This window comes from Scardinius erythrophthalmus (genome assembly GCF_964197995.2).
Source record: "Scardinius erythrophthalmus genome assembly, chromosome: 7".
In the NCBI taxonomy this organism is placed as follows: domain Eukaryota; kingdom Metazoa; phylum Chordata; class Actinopteri; order Cypriniformes; family Leuciscidae; genus Scardinius; species Scardinius erythrophthalmus.
The window spans coordinates 16,746,738-16,763,014 of NC_138227.1; the positions used below are offsets into that span (position 1 = coordinate 16,746,738).

At 38.7% G+C, this 16,277-nt stretch overlaps 1 protein-coding gene across 2 annotated transcripts; it reads right to left on the minus strand.

Annotated features, from left to right (window-relative positions):
- Window positions 1-888: 888 nt before the first annotated feature.
- On the minus strand, window positions 889-14,107 carry LOC308693688 (alpha-2-macroglobulin-like). 2 transcript variants are annotated; one of them, XM_081370771.1, is made up of 34 exons: window positions 13,983-14,107; window positions 13,687-13,867; window positions 13,457-13,613; window positions 12,057-12,109; window positions 11,753-11,773; window positions 9,021-9,186; window positions 8,839-8,923; window positions 8,617-8,731; window positions 8,411-8,534; window positions 7,869-7,978; window positions 7,613-7,783; window positions 7,291-7,524; window positions 6,974-7,183; window positions 6,216-6,365; window positions 5,969-6,094; window positions 5,708-5,801; window positions 4,952-5,060; window positions 4,629-4,854; window positions 4,432-4,558; window positions 4,233-4,354; window positions 4,083-4,134; window positions 3,879-3,962; window positions 3,616-3,792; window positions 3,431-3,506; window positions 3,066-3,222; window positions 2,892-2,966; window positions 2,650-2,812; window positions 2,355-2,548; window positions 2,059-2,271; window positions 1,822-1,943; window positions 1,653-1,734; window positions 1,374-1,457; window positions 1,167-1,272; window positions 889-1,065 (listed from the first exon to the last, which is right to left on the minus strand). In XM_081370771.1, exons 1-34 carry the CDS (start codon window positions 14,066-14,068, stop codon window positions 1,025-1,027), a joined length of 4,293 nt encoding a protein of 1,430 aa, XP_081226897.1. In that variant the 5' UTR covers window positions 14,069-14,107; the 3' UTR covers window positions 889-1,024. The 2 variants fall into 2 exon arrangements, with proteins under 2 accessions (XP_081226897.1, XP_081226898.1); XM_081370772.1 differs by having other exon boundaries at window positions 11,914-12,109; window positions 13,983-14,096.
- Between the last annotated feature and the right edge of the window lie 2,170 nt (window positions 14,108-16,277).

Sequence of the window (16,277 nt, forward strand, 5' to 3'; positions counted from 1 at the left end):
CAGGGATTTTCAGACACATGGACCTCACCACACTCTCAAGTAACCCTGGGACCCCTAATATAAAAAAGCTTGATTTTCTAATTAACTTGGTAATGTTTGATTGGCCTACAGTTCTTTTTTTCTTTTCTTGCAGTTTATACAGCCTAGTGCTGTCACAGAGACAAGCATTATATTTCAGGACAGCTAATTCAATGGTATCTGTATGTCTGTCAGGTAATAGGGATATTTTCATCAGTGCAAATTCATAAATGGAGCATAAATGAGAATTAACTAACATTACCGAATTATATAATGCTTAACACATCATTCATGTTCTTTCAAGTAATCAGAACATTTCTGTTTTATATAACCCCTTAAACAGATGTCTGCAGTACCTTCACTGACTTCCAGAGGACCCTGGCTGTCATGGATCTTAACCCTATTCCTGTAATTGCATAATCTCTTTAGCATTAGAATGTATTGAAAATGTATTATTGTGCCAGTAGCTGTGTTCCAAATGACGTACAGTACTATAATCTATGCATTAAACTATGCAATACTGTATGTACTCAACCATCTAGTGTTGGAGTATAATAGCCTCTCCACTTTGGCTACGAAAGGAAAGCTGTGACAGTTGAGTGCCTGAAGTATCCAACATATATTTGATTTTTTTTTGGTTATTAAAGTGCATCATCCATTTAAAGTGCACTATTTCTTGTTGAAATTTTCAGTGTGAACAAACTACTCATTCTATTTAAACTATAAAATGGCTTAGAATAGTGCATAATTATGTGAATTGGGATGCACCTAGACTGTCTCAAGGAAAAATATCTAATTTGACACTGAAATATTTCCATAGTATGTAAGCAACTCAATAACAAAAATACAATAATCTCACCAAAGTGTTTTCAGGTTGTTTGGGTTTAATAAAACAAAGGCTAATTAGGAAACTAATTTGCCCAGAAAAAGGAATAAACACTGAATAAAAACATTCAGTCAGCATTCAAATATATTTATCCGAGCTGCAGAACTGAGGCATGACACTTCATTCACAGTGGGATGAATACTCAGTCTCTGACAGATCACCTGAGGGAAATGTTGATAATGAGAAATTAGCTTAATGCCAACTGATACTTTACTTTTGAATCATAATAAAAACAAAGACAAATGGCACATAAAAATCTTACTTGTTTGGTAATAATCATACACTTTAATCACAGCTGGCTTGAGATTCTTCACTGGAACAATCTGTTTTAATTGTAAATGGTGATTGACAGGAATATTTTTTGGAACCTGCAGGAGGATAAACATAAATCATGGAAATTATTGAAGATTTTAGATAAAATGTGAAGGAATCACTGTAACTTATCATATGAATGTTGCTGTTCTCCCACCTCTTTCAAATATACGATGACATGATCATCTTTAGAATCGACCCGTTTCACAAGTGATGCGCTTGAAGTGCTTTGAGTTTCAAGCTGTGGAAAAAGTTATTTTAAAAAAGAAAAAAAGTATGATTTGTACATGCCCAACTGAGCTATTTTCTGTAAGCTATCATGCTGTTCAACAAGAAGTGAGGAGGACAATATTGGCCATAGCTGCAACATCTTACAGTAGATTCACAGAGATAGTACAGTAAATCTAATAATGAATCACTTCACAGTCAAACGCACCATTGATGTATCAGCTGTGAATCCAGATAAGAGTTTAATATCCACAATGACCATGTTAGTCCTTTCCTGTAGACCATCGTATCTGGAAAAAATAAATATGATCCATCCAGTTGATGAACTAAAGCCCTAACCAAAATCATGTCTTATAGCATAAAGTTATTGTTCTTACTTCACAGTGAAATTTAACAATAGGGACTGTCCAAAGGTTTTCTTGCAATCTCCCTCAATTTTAGCATCAATGCTCAATGTTTTAGCTTCAGTAGGAGTGGGAATGTTGTAGAACTGAGCAATCTGAGAGAGTCAACACAAACAAAAATAAATTAATAAACCATTTCACAGCAGAATAACCACAATGCCAAGAGAGAAAGAGAGAGAGTGAGTAAATGAAGCTGATCGCACTACAGACCTGCACAGACACACAGGTTGAGCCCTTCACTTCAATGCTGTATTTGGCTGGAACGGTCTGCAGCTGCTTCTCCTGGTACAGTAACTTGTTGTCCTGATTGACATCAAAGTGGTGAGTGTCTCCTGCTGACTGTACAGTCACTGTGCTGGAGCCGTCAGAGCTGAACACTTTGGTAGCGTACAAAGACAGAGCCTGAAGAGCCACCACTGTGTCCTGGGAATTAAATGTTTTCAGTAATATCACTTTTACTCATTCGCACTGCTAATAATGTGTTTGATTGGAGTAGTTTGAGTAACCTGTGTGGAGGAGAATCCTCCATAGGCATTCTGCTGCTTCACAAGCCAGCTGACAATCCTGTTAGCATAGCCCAGATCAGCTGTAGTGACTGAATCTGCAGAGAGAACAGCTAGCAGCACATATGAGCTGATCTCCACTGCCAGAGAATCAGAGTCCTCAGCAGATGCAGACTGAGACCAGTGGAGATGAGACCCTTGAGGACAAAAGACACATGCATAACTCAATGAGCATGACAAAAAAAACAATAGTACAGTCATAAAAGACAACAGAAATCATCAGAAACAAACCTCTTACCGTCTGAAATAGCAACATCCTTCAGTTTCTTGAAAAGCTGCTGTCGAGTGTCCGTGTCTTTAGCCAGACTGAAAGTGTAGGCGAGCAGAGCAGTGGTGTAAATGTTTTTGACATCCTCAATGACTGACCTTAAGCATGACAAACCTTTACTGACGACAGGATCCTGTGACAAAAACAGAAACAGACACTGTGAGTGTCATTTTTCTATTAGTTTATACTGTGTTTCCTAAAGATGAACTTACTGTAACTGGAGTTTCCAGTTCAAGCAATGATGCAGTAATGTAGGCAGTCATGGTCACATTATCACTCACTCCACCCTGGAATAAATGAGAAAAAAAAATAAGGACAAATTTTTTATTTATTTTCAGACCTGGTGTCTACTTGTCACAGCAAATGTTAAGAAACAAACAAAATACCTTCATTCTGTTGTTGAACAGTCTTCCCTGTTGGATAAAACAGCCGTCTGAATCCCGTCTACTTGTTAACCAATTCTTTGCATCCTCAATATTACGAGGATCAATATATATGTATTTTTGTGCTTTGCCAAAAGACCTCAGGACAAAGGCAGTCAACCTGGTGGTGTGGTAATTTACACAATGTCTTTAGTTGTAGCAGTAATTTTACTCCACTGTTAACCAAAATTGACTGAATTAAAAAATAAAAGAATGCAGAAGACAGACGAACTAAATAATCTCTTATAGATATAAGATCTAATATTTTGTACAGTCTGGCTGGGTTTATTAGTAACTTTTAATAATTTCTTTGATAAAAAAGTTTTTACCAAGTATTCCCTTTTCCATGACCAAATGTGCTGTATCCTCCATTGCTATGTCTGTAGTTCAGTTGTCTCTGGTATCCTGTTGAGTTTGACAATGATTAAACGGTTCATTTGGGTTGACCAAAGGTGTCTGAATTCTAACAACCAAACAGTCTCAGTATTTCCTTGACATGATTTATGTCTCTCACCGCTCTTCAGGAAGCCTGTGGCTCTCTCTCGGATGGCTGAGGTGAGCTGCTCTGTGTTCTCCAGATACTGCAGAATGTAAATATTGGGAGAAAGAACAGCCATGTTTTGCTCTCCACAGCCGTACGGCATCCGCAATAATCCGTGAAGATTCCTCAGTGCACGACCCAATATGTCTCCTATAAACCATACACACATGAAACTCACTACATTTTATAAGTCCAAACCCAATCTCCTCATTTCTGCTTGTATTTGTAAATGTTACCAATGACTGAAACAGAGGATCTGGCTGATCCCTCTATCACATCTTTAGGGAGAGTCAGAGCCACTTCCTCTGAGAGACTGTCACCTAAAAACCAGACAGAAACACATAGCAGTGATCAGCAGAGTAACTCTATGGTTTAATATTAAATAACATTAAAATATGTATACATTTTAAATCTATATAAAAATAATTATGTGGACTAACCCTTTGGACACAATAACCAGCTTTGAGTCTCTGTCTTTTCAGTTCCTTCCGCCTGCAGCATAAAACAATCACATCAACACATCATTTTGACATAAGCAGCATTATGATAAAGGGTAATTGACGTCTAGTGGACCTTTGACTTGCACTGACCTGTACAAGCAGACTTCGTGTGACCGTGTCAATGCGTCCTCTCTCTGGGACGCTCACAATCTCATTGTCACACACAGTCTGGGACGCCTCTGCCTCTGCACTGACTGTAATATTCAAGACTCCTAAAACATGAGAAATATACATGAAGATAAAACAGACACAAACACTGAGAAACAATGATTCAGACTGGAAAACTCACCAAGAACAGAAGGAGTGAGGATCCATTTAAAGGTTTTTCTTCCATTAGCACATAGACAGGATGAATACTGATCATCAGAGGAGGCTTTGAGAGTGTAGTCTGAGGACGGAGCTGGAGTCACTTTAACCTGTCAATCAACCACACATGATTAGAGGAATATTTGATATGATTTGATTAGTCTGAGTCTGAAATCTCACCATGATGCACTTGGACAGATAGCTGAAGACAGTGGCCTTCAGCTCAAAGATCTCCCCACGGATGATGGAGTAAGGCAGAGAGAGCTCCAGAAAGAAGGGCTGGAAAACTGTCAGCTGAGCAGGAGGAGCGAGACCCAGACCTTCAGAGGACAGACAGAAGACCTCCGTCTCCCAAGAGGTGATGGTGTCCGGAACCGTGACAGGAACCTGAGCTGATCCAGAGTCCCTGTCGTGCAACACAGTACAGTAAAATGTAGTGGAAAGTGTCTTAGTAATGTTCAGTTTCATCTTACAAACTCTTTGCTGGGTAACCATTTACGTACCCAACTTCACTGAGTTTCCAGATCCATGTTTCTGGGAAAAAGGTACGAACCGTTTCCACAGGAGATGAAAGCTTTCTTCTTGATTGCATAATCATGTAATCCACTGTATCTGAATGTGTTCAAATAAACAGTGCTTTCAGCAGGCGTAATGATTTTTAGTGAATTCACCCATCAGCATATTTATGCCTTTACTTGTCCAAAACGCTTTTGTTTGTTTATGCATCTGAATCAATTTTAGATGTCAACTATTAACACTCAAACACTGCTATTTAGCACTGCTATTGGATTTCCAATCACATGACATCATGTTCCTTTAAAGGCTAGAATACACTACACAGGTTGCCAAAATTTGGCAGTGGCAGTCTGCAGATTAGAGTTGACAGATTTCACAGAAAATCAGGGAGTATTTAATAATAGCTTCAGACTATAATTCCATCTAGTTGTAGGATATCAAACATGTTGATATTTTGAGCTGATTTTAAAACACACTGTCAATTGTCATGCGTCTCCTAGAAACGAGATGCATGTTTGTATGAGTTTGTTGTGTTTGGAACAACATGAAAGTCTGGTTTTGTGTGATCCGTTTAGTGAGTCAGTGAATCCGTTAGTTCTCTACCATTTAGATAGTCGGCAAGTGCATGATGCTTAATGTTTTAAAATCTGTTCAGAATTGAAAAGTTGTGTAGTGCATTCCAGCCTTTTTGCAATTGTATGTAACAAAAAAAGCATCATATTACAAATTTTAAAAGAACATACTTAATCGATAGTCTCTGTTATAAGTAATTCCACGGTATTTCAGACAAAGGGGTTGTCTCACAAGCAAATTCGTTGCCATCTTCAATCCCACATTCTGTCAGACAGCAATTATAAACTACATTAAATGTAATATGAGGCTTGAATGTTTAAAATACAACATTTAAATCCATATTTCTTGTAGTTAATTGTAATTATTTTCATTATGTACTACTTCATCCTCTATAAATAACTTCACTAACCATTTAATAAGCAGTTTGTTACCTTCAAGCTGTCATAAACATGGTCTCGTAACACAGCTCGGCGAGGTCTAACTTCTAGGCACTCTGGTGTATCCACAGCATTATAAGGATAACTTGATACTGACTGTACTGGCAGCAGGTTAAAGACCTATGAAGGTAACATTTATATTCAGATTAAAAACAATCTACAGATTTCTTTTTAACATTTTATGTTTTTCTCTAGACAAAAGTTGTTGTTGTTTTTCATTTGATAAGCTATTCATCTACACCTTGTCAGCATCCAGACGTTCTCCTGGCTTCAGGATCAGGACGCTCTGATCTACAGCACTGAGGCCACACAGTGAACCAGGCTGAGCTGAGAGCTGGAGAGTGTTTTTCTCACCAGGAACCGCTTTAGCAGGAGAAAACTGCAGAGACACCTGTGACAACAACAGAAGGACGTGTCATTTTAGTACTGAACTAGAATGGACTGTGGTCATGTAAATGATTTTGGTTCACTCCACATTGCATCAGAAGCTGACACTATTAAGGGAAAAACCTTTCAGAGAGAAATGCTGAAGCCTGATTGAATAACGCCATTGTTCTTAATAAAGCGGCACTGAGCGAAATTGCCTCAGAATTTTTCTCCTTCACAAGAACATCTACAAGAAGCCTCTCACCATGATTTATCACCTGCAGTATCACCTGCAGCCTTGTATTGTATGGCTGTCCTTCAAGTCTTCCAGGCCAAGATGCTGAAGCACTTGGACGAGGCCCTGACCTTGAGATCTTTAGAGAACTCTGAAGAGCGATGGGATGCCTGGTCGTGTTGGACAGACAGTTGTGGCTGAGCCTCACAGATCTCTAGGATTCAGAAAAAAAACCTAACCCTATTTTGTGGGCATGAACGCCATTGGCCGTTGTAAGAACAAAGGCGTTATTCAATCAGGCTTTAGTATTTCTTAGTCAGCTTCTGACGCAATATCTCTTTCCCTCATCTCAGGGAACCAAAGTTATGTTTAGTAACCGGAGACGTTTTTTTACATACCTTGTTTTTGAAACATTTTTCAATGTCGAAATTTTTGCTACTCGCAACAACATTTTCACTGGGCAGAACACAGTATGCCAGAATCTGCAGTACAGGAGCCAGATCTGAACTAACAGACAGTTTGAACGACATTGTGCCATTTGCTCCATTAGAAGACTTCACTTCAACCTTCTCATATCCATGATGAACGATCACTCCTCTGGACAAGACCTGAAACAGACAGATGACACTCTAATAACAAACTGACTAGAGCAGCCAAATAATACTGTTAAACAAAAGTATCTCTGTAATAATATAAATACTGCACATGTTCTCACCATATAGACAATGTCCGTTTTGAAGTCTTCAACAGTCTCTCCAATAAAATAATACTTGATGGTGGCTGTAAACTCAGAGTCACACTTTAATGGTTGCTCAGTATTCTCTATAATCAATTCACTTAGTGTTGGGGTGTATGGAGTGGCAGGCTGGAAGAGCTGGACTGTTTTTTCTTCAGTAGAGAAGTAAGGCAGTTTAAAGCGTTGAAACTGAAACTCTGGATATGCACTAGCCTGTTTAACAAAGAATGTGCAGTTATTTTTCATGTAACAAATACATAAAATGACCAAACACTGGATGGATGAGCACTGATTATCATACCATCAAGTTAATTTCACTTTTAGAAAGACTAGATGTGTTAAGAGAGAAACTGGCTAGTCCATCACTGTCTGTCGTGAGATTTAGGAGCAGTTTTGAAGTCCACCTTTTACCCTCCAAAAGATAAACTTGTGTGTTTTGAAGAGGTGCCCCTTTTAAGTTTGCAAGTTTGATCTGTTCAAGGAAGAAAGAAAAGAAAAGAAAAATCAGACACATTTTTTTAATTTAATAACAATTAACAGCCAGAATTTAGACATACCTTTCCTTCAATAATTGACCCATGTTTATAAATTTCGGGCAGCTCAGTAAACGTAGCTTTACCACTTTCATATGTCAGAGTTATCAATTCAGACCGCTCCATTGTGTTTTCTGGGAAAACAAACAAATGAATAACATGGTAACACTTTACAATACGAGTGCACTAATATGCATTTATCCATGCTTAACTAATACATAGATAATCCTGAGTTAAAGTGTGACTCGTGAAGAACTAAGCCATTCATTAATGATTGCTGCATCAGCAACTAATAAAGAGTCTAATACTAGAAGTTGATAGGGAATTAATCCATTAGGAGGCATTTAATTCATAGCAATTAATATTTGACTTGACTCTTTTTTTGATGATGCGGCAATAATTAATAAATGCTTAAGTTCTTCATTATATTAATTTTGGTTATCTGTACATTAGTTAAGCATGTATTATTGCATATTAGTGCACTCATTTTGTGAAGTGTTACCAATATTTCAAAGGATTAGCAAGTGGTTGTTTGTTCCAAGTGTTCATTTTCTTAGATCTGTCACCTGTTCCTTCTTCTGTTACTTTCCATTTTACAGTAAGATATTCTTTAAGAAATCTCTCATTTGCAGAGTTAAAAAAGACTGATGTATCCAAGGTAAAGGAGGCACAGCCCATCTCATTTATTTGCTGGAAGAAACACAAACACAACCATTAAAAACAGTATCGGATGAATATGTGTTTATAAACATGCTGTAACATAGTCTCATACCTCAGTGGTTTCAACCAAACATGGTGAAATCAAGTCGGGTCGAGAAATATACTTCAAATGTTCCCGGCATACTTCCACCCATGCTTTACCAGCCACTGGTTGCCCAAATGTGTATCTATAAAGTACATGCTTTGGGTTAAACTTTTGAAATCGTGCTATATTACAATAAAACACTAATATATACAGTAAAAACAAGACAAAATAAGATAAACATTCACTTACTTCCCGCAAAGCTCTAGATTCATGTCGCTATCACCAAAACTTATTTCTTTTGGAGCTTTCATGGTAACTTCAAACTTAGGTAAAACTGGAAATCAAGTACAGGGAATCAATTCAAAAAGATTTCGAATGAGGATTAATGCTGTAATAGCTCTCAAAAAACGTTCTGTGATATTGTAACTTACCATACTTCTTCACCTCAAAATTATGTGTGATCACCCGTTCACCAATATAAGCCTTCAGTTTGTACATGCCTTCACGAGCCTCTGGGTTCAACTCATGAGATCGCTGCAATATCCACCTTGTTGAGGAAATATTTTTCCACTGACCAATCCTGTTATCTTGACTGTCCTGTTTGATCACAAAGAACACACAGTGCAGATAGTTTAGTCATAGTCATCTACATACATCCTGAGTTCCTGACCATTATTTAAAGTCACCATGAAATAGAAATTGGCATTTCTGGTGACAGTTTCATCAGAAGGTCCATTTTCCACAAGTAGGTATGATTCTTTAGGGTGTTCATGTAAAGTTTGTAATAAACTTTGGTTAAAATTCCTCAATGGTTGCATAAAACAACACCCTTTTTACCTCCTCAAAAACAGCTTTGTTCAGTGACCTGTTTCGGTGCATGTCTCTTTAAATGATAATGAGCAACTGCTCACCCCAGCCCTCTCTTCCGTGGGGGGTGTCGAATGGCTGAGGGGGAAATATGCTAATACGGGACAGTCCGACAGTGGTCATGGGCGAAGCATGAGCATTATGACATCATAGTGCTTAGAAAATCCAAAAGGCCTGATTATTGAGAGTGTTTAGACTTTTTGAGGATAAAAAAAAAAGGAGTGAATGTTTTTTTTTACCACACCACACCATCTCTTAAACTGCTCATCCCATTGTTAACTCTAACTGATTTTCTGGCTAGACATACGCCTGTCTGGCCATTCTTCAAATCTGCCCATTTTCAAGTTGGCCTGGAGCCAGGTGGCTCGACCCAGTTTTGTTCTTTGAGTTTAAATAATATTTGATTGAGTATCTGTCTGCTTTTGGGCTCTTTCTAAACATCTCATCTCTTCTCTGATGACGTGTTTACTGGCGTGAGGGCGGGACAACCTGTCACTCACATGAGATCACAGCAATGGCAAACCACAACCATCCATTCACCCATAGACAGTATAAGAAGTAGACAGAGCCATCTCATTGGAACTCAATTGAGACAAGTGAAGCCCATTTTTAGTGATTTTTTAGGACTTCCGTTCCTGACGCGCAGACTCAAACCGACTCAAACAGAGCTTGACGACGTAGATGTGACGTGAGCAACCCGTCTGTCTTCTAGTGGCAGTGGCATGAGAAATCTGAATCATTCCCTTCCGAAACTTGCAGAGACGGAGAGTGTGAGTAGGAGGTGTCCATGAGCTTGGAGCAGGAGAAACTTTTGCTAGGTATTCTGATTAATTATTTTGTAATTTTGCCTCCACGTCCCCCCGATTGCCCGTGAGCTTCTCTTCCCATCCATACGGTAATCTCTCTACTGTGCGACAGAGAGTCGCGTGGTTATGACGCAATCATTAGCCTACTTTTACAAAAACTGCTTCTACGGGGCCATAACATAAGCGACAAGGTAGCGGAGCATTTTATACATTGTCGTGTTTATTTAGAAATAAATAATGGACAAATGGAGTCTTCAAACGCCTCAGATGTAAAGTTATTCGCTGTCAAAGTGACGCCAAAATGAATGAGAGTCAATGGAATGCTAACAGCAGGTGAAGTTCTGCTACAAGATGGTGGCACGTGGCCGGCTTCAACTTCCGGTCGACTTCCTTCCCGCTTGCATTCACCCAGCAAACACAGAACGTTTGCACAACATAGCCAACCTTCTAACAACGTTTTATCAACATGGCCAAAAGGTTGCTATAAATACGTTGTGTGGTGAAGGTTGTTACAGCGTTGCCATAATGTTGACATTAAACCACCGTTCAGGGCCATTGCTTAAGGTTGTGCCTAGGGTGTCTTGACAACCACTGGACGACATAATGTACTCGTCACTGCCCTGAAGCGGGAAAATCAGCATTTTAAATTCCAACCGCCCGTTGGGCTCATTGTGTTGTCTTGTTCTTCATCGAGCAAGGATACGTGAGTATTGTGTTTAATTTAGCCTACCTCAGCTATCAAACACAACCTACAACTTTAATTTCTAATGTGATTAATGTAGCCTCGCTTGCACTGTTTAGTTTTTCATTAGATTTTTCCGCTATTTAGTCTCATTCGTTTCTTTGCTCCTCTATCATCTGGCTTTCGGCTACTGTCTGCCATACAGACCCGGTTTTGTTCATTAAATGTTCTGATCTGCCTTTGCTTTTTATGTTTTATTTATTATACTTAATAAATTTGTATATTCGTTTATTTCTTTTTTTTTTCTTTTTTCACAAATGTATTACTTTTGGAAGTGCAATTTGATGCAGTTTTAATAAAGTTGAATTAACGAAACCTTCTGTCATTTTTACTCTTCAAAGTGTAGGCTACACTTGCAGGTGTTGATAGCCCCATTAAATAATAATATAGATAAGCAATAAACGATAAAAAGTTTATAATTATCTAACAAAATGCTAAATGGGGGATATAGCAATTCTACGTTGTTACAATGTTGCAAGCACATAGACAGCGACGTTGCCATAGCAGAAATGCAACGTGCCACAGACGTTGCCACAACGTAAATGTGTTTGTTGGGCAATTCCCCATGGACAAAATCAAGTCCCGCCCTACACTTTTTTTTTTGGTAGAAAGTAGAAAGACTTCCATTTCAAGCCGACTTTAAGCAATCAGTAATCACATGAATAATAAATAACTGCAAATACAACAGAAATTTGAAATGCAAATGTTGTATATGTATATGGCTGTGCAAAAGACGGGTTGTGCTTACCTCCAGCATGACTGCACTGTACTAAAAACGAGAGAATAAATATTAATAATGTAACAAAATGCAATATCATTTTTTTTTAACAATCTATTGTGCAAATCATATATTTATTGTAAAAGCTGGGGTGTCCAAACAGTGTCCTGCAGAGTTTAGCTCCGACTTGCCTCAACACACCTGCCTGGAAGTTTCTAGTAGTCCTAGTAAGACCTTGATTACCTGTTTCAGGTGTTTAATTGGGCTTGGAGCTAAACATAAGAAAAATTACACACACACAAAAGATTGTTGCTTTTGCTTAAAGGATACAAACCTTCTGATCAATGGGCACAAAACTTGTATCCAGTGTGACAACTCTGAAATTCACTGTGAAATGAGAAATATGTGAAAACATGAGATTGCAAACTTTTCACTTTTCACATTTCTGAGCTACAGAGCAATATTAGAGGCTCTGAGAAATGCCAAACTGTTTGTCTGCTGTGTCCTGGACATTGCTCATCCCAGCAAACACAGAATGTTGGCACAACGTTCCCAACCTTCTAACAACGTTTTATCAACATGGCCATAGGGTTGCTATAAATACGTTGTGTGGTGAAGGTTGTTACAACGTTGTCACAATGTTGACATTAAACCACCGTTCAGGGCCATTGCTTAAGGTTGTGCCAACGGTGTCTGGACAACCACTGGACTACATATGTAATCGTCACTGCCCTGAAGTGCGAAAATCAGCCTTTTAAATTTCAACCGCCTGTTAGGCTCATTGTGTTGTCTTGTTCTTCATCGATCAAAGATAGGCCTACGTAAGTATTCCGTTTTATTTACCTCAGCTAAATAAGATACGTAATTATTCAAGCACAACCTACAACTTCATTTTCTAATGTGACTAATGTAGCCTCGCTTGCACCATTTAGTTTTTCATGTAATTTGTCTGCTATTTAGTCTCATTCGTTTCTTTGCTCCTCTGGATTTGTGGATATTTCCTGGATTGATTCCGGTAACCGACCTTTATCGTCCGGCTTTCGACTGTCTGCCATGTACAGAACCGGTTTCGTTAATTAAATGTTCTGATCTTTGCTTTTTATGTTTTATTTATTATACTTAAAAGAAATTTGTATAATCATTTATTTAGTTTTTTTCTTTTTTCACAAATGTATGACTTTTGGAAGTGAAATTTGATTACCATATATGCAGTTAGTTTTAATAATGTTGAATTAACGTAACCTTCTGTCATTTTTACTCTTCAAAGTGTACACTTGCAGGTGTTGATTATAATTAGGCTAATTTACTGATAGCCCCATTAAATAATAAGGATAAACAATATTTAATAAAACTATATAATTATCTAACATCTGACTAATTAAAAATTAACCTCAAAACATAAAATGCTAAATGGGGGATATCTATAGGCCTATCTAGCATAAAAACAAAAAATTGTCAGAACGTAGTCTCTCAGTTGCTGAATGTCGCGCAACAACGTTGCTACAGCCCTGTCGCCTCTTACAATTCTACGTTGTTACAATGTTGCGAGCACATAGACAGCGACGTTGCCATAGAAGAAATGCAACGTGCCACAGACGTTGCCACAACGTAAATGTGTTTGCTGGGATATTCTTTCATTAATCACATCCCATAACAGTGTCACTAACAGTGTGAAACAAATAAAACCTTAGTATTTATTCACGGACCTTTAAATCTCAAACATACACAACTCACCTGTTTGTCCTGGAATATAGATGGGTTTATCCGTCTGGATAAAAGTCAAAGGGTAGTAACGTTTGAACAAGACTATTCTCTCTTCTATCATTTTGAAGTTCTTCCCCTGAAGTTCTACCTTCATTGTCTGCACTGATTCTGCTTTTACCTGAGGAGCCTGATGGGAGACAAGTTATATCAAACTTATGAATGTTCAATTATGTGTGAATACACATTTCTTGATGACAAACCTGAAAGTTAAAGCAGCGATGAAACTCTTCCGCAGCTTTCTTCTCCAGCAGTAACGTGCTCTGGTTACCATGAACCAGATGAATGTTCAGGACAAGGCTTTCATTGGGCTTGAGAAGACTTGCACACAGTTTGGCCTCAGATCCAGACCCGATCACTGCAGGAAACGTCACCATGAAAGATCTGTCGAGAAATATCAAAGCTCTGCAACTTTTGTGTCTTATTCAAGAACAACAAACTATATCCATTTACTATATTCACAATGATCGATAAACAGTTACCATTCAAAGTTACTTACGGCCCTGAGGTTTGTCCATGAACAGAGAGGAAGAGGAAAGAAACTAAAAGAAGCCCTTTCCAATCACAATGCTCATTGAAAGCCATGATGAAGGCTGATGCAGAACACACTATGAACACAACTTTGACTGTGTCTTTATTTTAAAGGGCACTCGCCCCAAAGAAGCTATTGAGAAATTATTTGTATTAAAATTAATGATTAATTTCTTGAGATTTTGATAAACATTAATTACAATTGTTGGCGCTTCGAGACATTGTGCAAAGGTCCTAAGACATTGCTTAACTACTCCTCCTGATATCATTCACGGTATTGCTTAAATTCTGTAAAATAAAAAATAAGCAGTTAGTATCAGTTGTCATCCTCAATGACTATTTATTGATTCAGACGCAAAGCTGATAACTATGTTTGTTTATACTGAAATATAAACAATATAAAATGTATAGCGTATAAACATAAAGATTAGATTGTATCCGTATTTAGTTTTTAATGAAATTGTTTCATCATTTTTGGTTATGTAATCAGTGAAAAACCATGGTCACTGACCTGTTGGCCCTGTTTACACAGTAGTTAACTTACACCCATTTTAATGAGTGAGAGGGGCTACCCGTCATTCTGTATTATAAATCAATTGAAACAGTGTTTCTTAACCATTTGTTTACAAATTGTGCTGAAAATGTCATGAAAAGTTTGGTCATAGTCCTTAGTCCTTAAAGGCACAATATGTAACTTTTTTGCTTTAAAAATAGCAAAAATCACTATATCTATGTTACATATATTTTTTAGTTGTGTACTTACATTATCCCGACTGTTTCCAACAACTGTCAAACCAGGAGAAATTTTTAATTAATTCGAAGACACGGCACGTTTCTTTATTTCCGTTTTGTCGCAGTCAATGGCGTCATATCCACGTTGTCCCTGGTTTCCGCTCGTACTGCCATGGTAACCAGAGCTATGAACCAGAGCCCTCTGATAGTAACCAAGGCGACAGACGTGGACAATGTAGTTCGCAATGTCTATTTGCACGCTGTTGTTGTTTCGTTCAAACATTATGGACCATGGCAAGCAGACTTTGGATAAAAAATGAGAACTAAAACGAGAATCAATATCAGCGCGGTGTTTTCGAGATGCCGAGAGCTCCCATAGACAGTATATAAACGAGAGCTCCACGTCCGAGACTTCGACCGCTCCTACATGTACTTTATTAAACAGGTGAGCACATTTAGCCTACATAAAACTAATCAATGTTATTTTGCTCCATAGTTGTGACAACTATCCTCTGCCACTGGTGGTGGGAATATGGCGGCGCGCACAGTCGCAGCGGCTTGCAGCTCCTCGATCCTAGTACTTTTCTTAGCACTTTTATCAGAGTTTTTATGTTCCCTACGCTCCTTTGCACACTGCTACAGCAGACAGGAATTAATAGACATTGGTTTCAACTCAAAGCTGGAAATTACTGCAGAGTCTAGTCGCTTTTATAACACCCCTACTGAGATAGCGAGACCGCCGGGGTGCTCCGTGGTTTGTTGTGGGCGTTGGCAGGCGGCGAAGACGGCGGAAGGAAAGAAGACAGAAGCGGGGATGCCGGTCCGGCCTTCTTGCGAGACTGAGGAAGGATCCCCACAAGCCTCCCCTTCCGAGTATGTTCCTCACCAACGCAAGATCGTTAGCCAACAAAATGGATGAACTGTATTTACTTACCGAAGGAGATCGCTACGTCCGGGACTGTTGTATTTCAATCATATCTGAGACCTGGCTTCACCTGCATATCCCCGACGCAGCTGTACAGCTAGCGGGGCGCTCCATGCATCGCTACGATCGGACCAAAGCATCCGGTAAGAGCAGAGGGGGGGGTCTGTGTATTTATGTAAACGACAAATGGTCTACGAATAATAAGGCCATACATAAGCACTGTTCACCGGACCTTGAGTCCTTTTCTATTAAATGCCGTCCTTTTTTTATGCCTAGAGAGTTAACAGTAGTGATAATTACGGCTGTATATATACCTCCCGATGCTAATGTTAGCACTGCTTTCTCGCTGCTGTCAATAAAGCATAAACAAACAACAGGAGTCTCACCTTGACGGAGTACACATTATCGTGGGTGATTTTAATCAAGCAAATCTGAAGTCCATTTTGCCTAGGCTAAATTTTATCAGCACGTAAAATGTCCTACCAGAGGGGTAAATACATTAGATCATGTTTACACAAACATTAAACATGCATATAAGACCACACAGCTTCCACACTTAGGACACTCGGACCACCTCTCCCTGCTCCTCATCCCTGCATATAAACC

Excerpts from the sequence above, each read along its gene's own strand:
- LOC308693688 (XM_081370771.1), bottom strand. The coding sequence starts at position 14,068 with ATGGCTTTCAATGAGCATTGTGATTGGAAAGGGCTTCTTTTAGTTTCT. Across the intron at positions 12,110-13,456 it reads CTATATTCCAGGACAAACAG|TGAATTTCAGAGTTGTCACA; the intron begins GTGAGTTGTGTA and ends CTCATTTCACAG. Across the intron at positions 2,272-2,354 it reads GAGGATTCTCCTCCACACAG|GACACAGTGGTGGCTCTTCA; the intron begins GTTACTCAAACT and ends TTTAATTCCCAG.